This window comes from Hemibagrus wyckioides, linkage group LG02, assembly GCF_019097595.1.
Source record: "Hemibagrus wyckioides isolate EC202008001 linkage group LG02, SWU_Hwy_1.0, whole genome shotgun sequence".
Lineage (NCBI taxonomy): Eukaryota > Metazoa > Chordata > Actinopteri > Siluriformes > Bagridae > Hemibagrus > Hemibagrus wyckioides.
The window spans coordinates 23,831,568-23,838,132 of NC_080711.1; the positions used below are offsets into that span (position 1 = coordinate 23,831,568).

A 6,565-nucleotide genomic window follows, 5' to 3' on the forward strand; every position below is an offset into this window, starting at 1 on the left:
AGCTGGTCAGCTTTTTATTTGTGTGAGAACAGAAACACGTGCCAAATAAAGCAAGTTCACTGTTATTGATGCACTGCAGGCCACGTTAAGCAGCAACCATACATATCGTTGATAAATAAATAAAAAATAATTAAAGAAATTAAGCTGATTCTAATTCTAGCTTCATTTCTCCGAAATGATAAAAACAAAGTCAAATCAGGATTTAAACAGATGCTTGAAAGATTAGAAAAAAAATAATCACCTGGTCTTCAGCCGTCCAGTTGGGTGAGTCTGACGGTCAGTTTCAGAGATCAGACCTTCCCTCCATTCTGATGTTTGATGTAAACATTAACTGGAGCTCTTGACATCTTGTATATCTGCACGACTTTCTGCACTGTGCGGATTAGATAAGTGCACTGTGTACGTGTACAGGCGTTTATAATAAAGTGTATGGTAAGTGTGTATGATACACAGGTATAATACCTGGACCTGAGCGAAAACTTTACGACTCGCACAACTTTATCAAATCCATGTGAATTCTCCTGTCACACAATGTCAAGTTATAGTAGTCCTGAAAGCCTGAAGATGCTTTTGATTGCAACCTACAATGTGTGGGTGTGTCTGTGAGGGAGGGGGGAGGAGGGGAGGAGGGGGAGAGCGAGAGAGAGAGAGAGAGAGAGAGAGAGAGAGAAAGAGAGAAAGAGAGAGAGACTCAGAGCAGTGTTGGGCATGCACAGTCATGTCCCAGAGTCGTGGCTCATCATCAGTGATTTCAATCCCAGCTCAGGTCCAGACGAGCTCAAACAAGCTGCTCTCTCTTTCTCTCTCACTCACTCTCTCCTTCCCTTTCTCTTTCTCTCTCTCTCTCTGTGGAAAACACAGAAACATGAAGCCCAGCCTGATAACCACTGTCCTGATTATACATTAAAATAAAACTTTATTTTGCTATTTATTTTACATAGTCACCATTTCAAATGGTAAAATAAATGATTAAACACTACTTTTTATATCTTTTTAAAAATCCTAACAAAGATGATGTTTTTAGAGAAAAGTTCAATAGTTTCTTTTTGTTGACATGAAGTTCACAAAGGATGAAATTAATGCTGGAAATGGTTACACACACACACACACACGTCATGTTGCTGTTAACGTTTAATTTGAGCAGCAACCCTTTAGTAAACTAGAGAAAAAAAGAAAAGAAGCGCAGGAAAAACGGTCCGATGAAGTCCAACACTAACACTGAGGAGGGAACTCAAAGAGAACAGGAGGCACAGAGAAGAGAGTCAGAGCCGTGTTCACACCTTCCTCTGCTTCAGCATGGTCAGGTACATGCCCAGAGACTTCTGGATAGAGTCCTTACTGATGAAGCTCACAAAGTTTTTAGTGTCAGCGTCTCTGAAGGCCAGCAGACGGTCCACCGTCGGCTTCCTCAACATGGATTTGCTGATCTCACGGGCGTGATCTGGAGACCAAACACATCAGTACTTAATTCAGTAGCATTATATATTCAGTGTTTATATTTTATATATTTTGATCCAAATTTATTTTTAAAAATGGTGCCAATAATTCTGCATTTGATTAAAATAGTCTTAGAAATTAGATCAATTTCATTTCTGTACTCATTATTCCAATATAACGTGTGTGTCAAGATATATACAGACTAAAATATTGGACTAAAAGGTGCTCAGTGAAGGTCATCAAGGTTAAAATGTAAAGGGTTCTGACCTGGAATGGCCATAAACTGGGTCATGGTCTCAGTGGCCGTGCTCAGAACTTTCTCTTCAGGAACCACCTGGTCCACCAGGCCGATCTTCAGGGCATCAGACGGACTGTACATCAGACCGAACTGGAGAGAAAGCTCTGCTGTTCTGTGACCCACTGTGTTCACTATCGTGTCCATAAACCTGAGACACACACACACACTTATATACATACATAAACATAGACAGGGATATGTTTTAAAAAAAAAATGAAACTTGTCTCATGTCATGGTTAAGGCTCTGGGTTGTTTATCAGAGGATCAGGGTTCATGTCCCGGCACTGCCAAGCTGCCACTGCTGGGCAACTGAGCAAAGCTTTTACCCCTCTCTGCTCCAGGGGGCTGTATCATATCTGCCCCTGTGCTCTGACGTTTGATAATAAAGGCTTCTATTTTAAATCGGTCAATCATTATGTCACCACTTGTTGGTTTTATATAATAATGTACACCATTCAGGCATAACATTATGACCACCTGCCATTTTGCTGCCAAAACAGCCCTGCACTGTGTATTCTAACACCTTTCTATCAGAACCAGCATTAACCTCTTCAACAATCTGATCAACAGTAGCTCGTCTGTTGGATCGGATCACACGAGTTGGCCTTCTAATCTCTCCCCATGTGCATCAATGAGCCTTGACCGCCCATGACCCTGTGGCCGGTTCACCACTGTTCCTTCCTTGGACCACTTTTGATAGATACTGACCACTGCAGACCGGGAACACCCCACAAGAGCTGCAGTTTTGGAGATGTTCTGATCCAGTGGTCTTAGCCATCACAATTTGGTCCTTCGTCAAACTCAAAGCTCAAATCCTTACACTTGTCCATTTTTCCTGCTTCTAACATCTAACTCTGAGGACAAATTGTTCACTTGCTGCCTAATATATCCCACCCACTAACAGGAGCCATGATGAGGAGATCATCAGCCTTATTCACTTCACCTGGCAGTGCTTACAATGTTATGGCTGATCGGTGAATATAGCACACACTCTGGACTACTGCATCTTTAAATAAAACCAAAAAAACATGTCTGAATAGTGATCACTCCCTCTCACTGTCTCCTCTCACGCACCAGAAGGGAGCGACGATGCCGAGCTGCGTCTCGTTTAGTCCGATTCTGTAGCGAGGATCATCAGCCATGATCCTGTAGTCGCATGTCATGGCCATCAAACAGCCGCCTGCAGGACAGGAACCCTAAAAATAAAAACATTCATTAATATAAAACACACACACACTGACGTCAATGAGCCTGGTGCTGTGGTGAGGATGTTAAAGGTGACTCACGTTGATGCCGGCGATGGTGATCTTACTGTAGCTGTAGAGTTTGAGCCATATGTCTTGCACGGATTTCCAGAACTCGGCGTAGTGCTCTGGATTCTTACCGTACATGTCCAAGATGTCCAGGCCTGCGGAGAAAATCTTCGGCTGACCCTGGACAGAGACGGGCTGCTTTACAAAGCTATATTGCTTTTTCACTTTTTTCTTTTTTTAACTAAAGCTAAAGAAAAAGATGCAACTCAAAATCTAAATAAACATTTTTTATAAACACATTTATAATAAAAATAATACTGGAAGTGACCAGCATAATACGAAGATTAAATAAACAATATTTGAGAGATTTGACCACTGAAAGTAAAGAAAAAAAATATTTATTGTAAGTGAATTAAAAATATTTATTATTAATAATTTAGTCATTATTTAATTTTTTTCTATTTTTTTTTAAGTAAAACATTTGCACAATTTAATAATCTAATCACGTGTTATCATCCTCAGCAGTCGTGTCATCTTGACCATTTTTAATTATATATTATATTATATATATTATATATATATATAATTATATATTATATTATATATATATAAGTTCTTATCATCATGGCTACTGAAATGCTGTGTGTAGTGACCAACCGAGGTGAGAATCACTCCTCTGCAGCTCTTGTCCAGCTCCAGTTTCTCTAAACTGATGGACAATTCGGTCAGAAAGTCCAGACTCATGCTGTTCACCGGTGGGCTCTGGAACTTCACCACAGCAATCCCTGTGCAAATCGGTCAAAATATTAGAATCCTAACAGGAAAAATGTCAGATAAACATCTGTATCCTACTGGATCTCCTGGAGTGTGTGTACATTCACTGATTATGATGACTGTTAATACTTAACAGTGCTGTAATCAGCTGATAGAAGAATTAGCGATCACTTATTATTATTATTATTATTAAATATTAGTAATAGCACAGAGGTGATTCAGAACATCGCTCACATCTGTTTTTTCCATCTATACCCATGATCACTCATTTCGTGCTCCCAGCTGTCAGGGCACTTTACCTTTCATGGAGTTTTGTGGGCGTCGCTCTATGCAAATGAGCATGCAGTTATGCGATTTGCATTTAACAAGCGATCTCATTTCAGTTTGACTCAATTAAACATCCTTTACTAAAATATTCAGTGGAAATCCTTCAGTATTCATTATATAAATAAGTTATTTATAAAGCATTCTTGGATTTTCTTATTCAGTTTAATCTTATGAAAATCTTTAACCATCTTTTTATGATTATTTTTCCATGATTTTAATTATTGTCCTTTTTTTTTCACCCCACACTACATTAGTTTTATATTATCTTTAATCTGTTGATGCTTTTTATTACATTTCATAATTCCCTGCTATTATTATTTTACTATTTTATATATTTTTCTTTAACGAACACTCTGAAGTACACAGCGTACTCCATTTTAAGTGCATGAAAGGGCAATATAAAGAAAGATAAAGGTCATGGTGATGATGATAACTATAACCCCTTTCTTTCGTACCAGTGCTGCCGTCCAGGTCCACTTTAATTTTGGATGAAGATGATGAATTTCTATTGCTGGAGCTGAAGAAGGACAAAGTGGAGGTTCTTCCATGTTTACAGCCTCCAGGTAAGAGCTGAGAAGATCCTGAGAAATTCAGGAGAAAGGGAATAATGTTGATATGAACACAAACGTAATGTTTTGGACATGGCTTTGAAATAAACACCGCTTTATTTCAGCAGGTCTGCTCCATGGGGGGCGGGAACTAATAACCTCTGCACCCTAAGTAGTGCACTAGTTGTCTAACGAAGGGGATTTGGGACGGAGACACTGTCGTTGCAGTGACATTGTGGAAGTAAATATTTAAAAAATAATCCAACGTTAGCAGGCATTTATCTGAAAATAAATAAATAAATTAAATGTTTAGGAGTTAATTTCATTACATTTTGTGACGGTAGAAATTTTGTTTGTAACTGTACAGTATTAGCTTGTTTGCTAATAGCCTCGAGACCTCTGCCCCAATTCTCTCCTGCAAACACTACGAATCATTTCCTCTTCTAAAGTCCATATTAAATGTTAGCAAACAGACTTTATAACCAACAGACACTTTAAAAAAAAATCAGACAAGCTATATCCAACGCTGCAAAAACACAACCAGTACCGAAGGAGATGAACTTTGCTCCCCGCCTCAGCACAGCAGCCATTTTCTTTACTGAGAAGAAAGCCTCACGTCTGTGGTTTACAACGTCCACAAAGTGGGCGTAACCACACAGTTATTCTTTATTCCAATTGGATAGAAAATATGTCCGTTTTCATAAGAACCAACCACAGAGAGAGATGGGAATGTGTTCTGGTTCTGTCTCAAATAAATTCGGATTGTCTATAGAGTGCAGCAGATTAATCGTAGACTCACACACTCACTCACCGTTATTGTAGGGCACTTATATTACCACTACAGAGTTATTTGGAATACGGCCCCTTCCCTAATAGATGAAAGGGTTGTGCTATAATAATACTAATACTACTGCTACTAATAATAATAATTGTACACAGTTATTTTTTAAAATAGATTTATGCTATTAGTGCCAAAAAATTTTTTTTTGATAGATTTATGATATTAACACCTTAAGAATAATAATAATAATAATAATAATAATAATAATAATAATAATAATAATAATAATAGTAATAATAGCAATAATAGCAATAATAATAATAATTATTATTATTATTGTTATTATTATTATTATTATTGTAATACTACTACTACTACTAATAATAATAATAATAATAATAATTGTAAACAGTTTGTTTTTAAATAGATTTATGCTATTAACACCTTAATAATAATAATAATAATAGCAATAATAATAATAATAATAATAATAATAATTATTATTATTATTATTATTATTATTATTATTATTATTGTTATTATTATTGTAATACTACTACTACTACTACTACTACTACTACTAATAATAATAATAATAATAATAATAATAATAATAATAATAATTGTACACAGTTATTTTTTAAAATAGATTTATGCTATTAGTGCCAAAAAATTTTTTTTTGATAGATTTATGATATTAACACCTTAAGAATAATAATAATAATAATAATAATAATAGTAATAATAGCAATAATAGCAATAATAATAATTATTATTATTATTATTGTTATTATTATTATTATTATTGTAATACTACTACTACTACTACTACTACTAATAATAATAATAATAATAATTGTAAACAGTTTGTTTTTAAATAGATTTATGCTATTAACACCTTAATAATAATAATAATAATAATAGCAATAATAATAATAATAATAATAATAATAATAATTATTATTATTATTATTATTGTTATTATTATTGTAATACTACTACTACTACTACTACTACTACTACTAATAATAATAATAATAATAATAATAATTTTACACAGTTTGTTTTTAAATAGATTTCACCTTAATGATAATAATAATAATAATAATTGTAAACACAGTTTGTTTTTTTAAATATATTTGTGCTA

At 35.0% G+C, this 6,565-nt stretch overlaps 1 protein-coding gene across 1 annotated transcript; it reads right to left on the reverse strand.

Moving 5' to 3' along the window:
• Positions 1–892: 892 nt before the first annotated feature.
• eci1 (enoyl-CoA delta isomerase 1) lies at positions 893–5,291 on the reverse strand. Its single transcript, XM_058404262.1, has 7 exons — positions 5,185–5,291; positions 4,545–4,670; positions 3,646–3,773; positions 3,022–3,168; positions 2,810–2,931; positions 1,705–1,883; positions 893–1,441 (listed from the first exon to the last, which is right to left on the reverse strand). Exons 1-7 carry the CDS (start codon positions 5,225–5,227, stop codon positions 1,275–1,277), a joined length of 912 nt encoding a protein of 303 aa, XP_058260245.1. The 5' UTR covers positions 5,228–5,291; the 3' UTR covers positions 893–1,274.
• Positions 5,292–6,565: the final 1,274 nt, after the last annotated feature.

Excerpts from the sequence above, each read along its gene's own strand:
- eci1 (XM_058404262.1), bottom strand. The coding sequence starts at position 5,227 with ATGGCTGCTGTGCTGAGGCGGGGAGCAAAGTTCATCTCCTTCG. Across the intron at positions 3,169-3,645 it reads GAGGAGTGATTCTCACCTCG|GGTCAGCCGAAGATTTTCTC; the intron begins GTTGGTCACTAC and ends GTCTCTGTCCAG. Across the intron at positions 1,884-2,809 it reads GGCATCGTCGCTCCCTTCTG|GTTTATGGACACGATAGTGA; the intron begins GTGCGTGAGAGG and ends TGTGTGTCTCAG.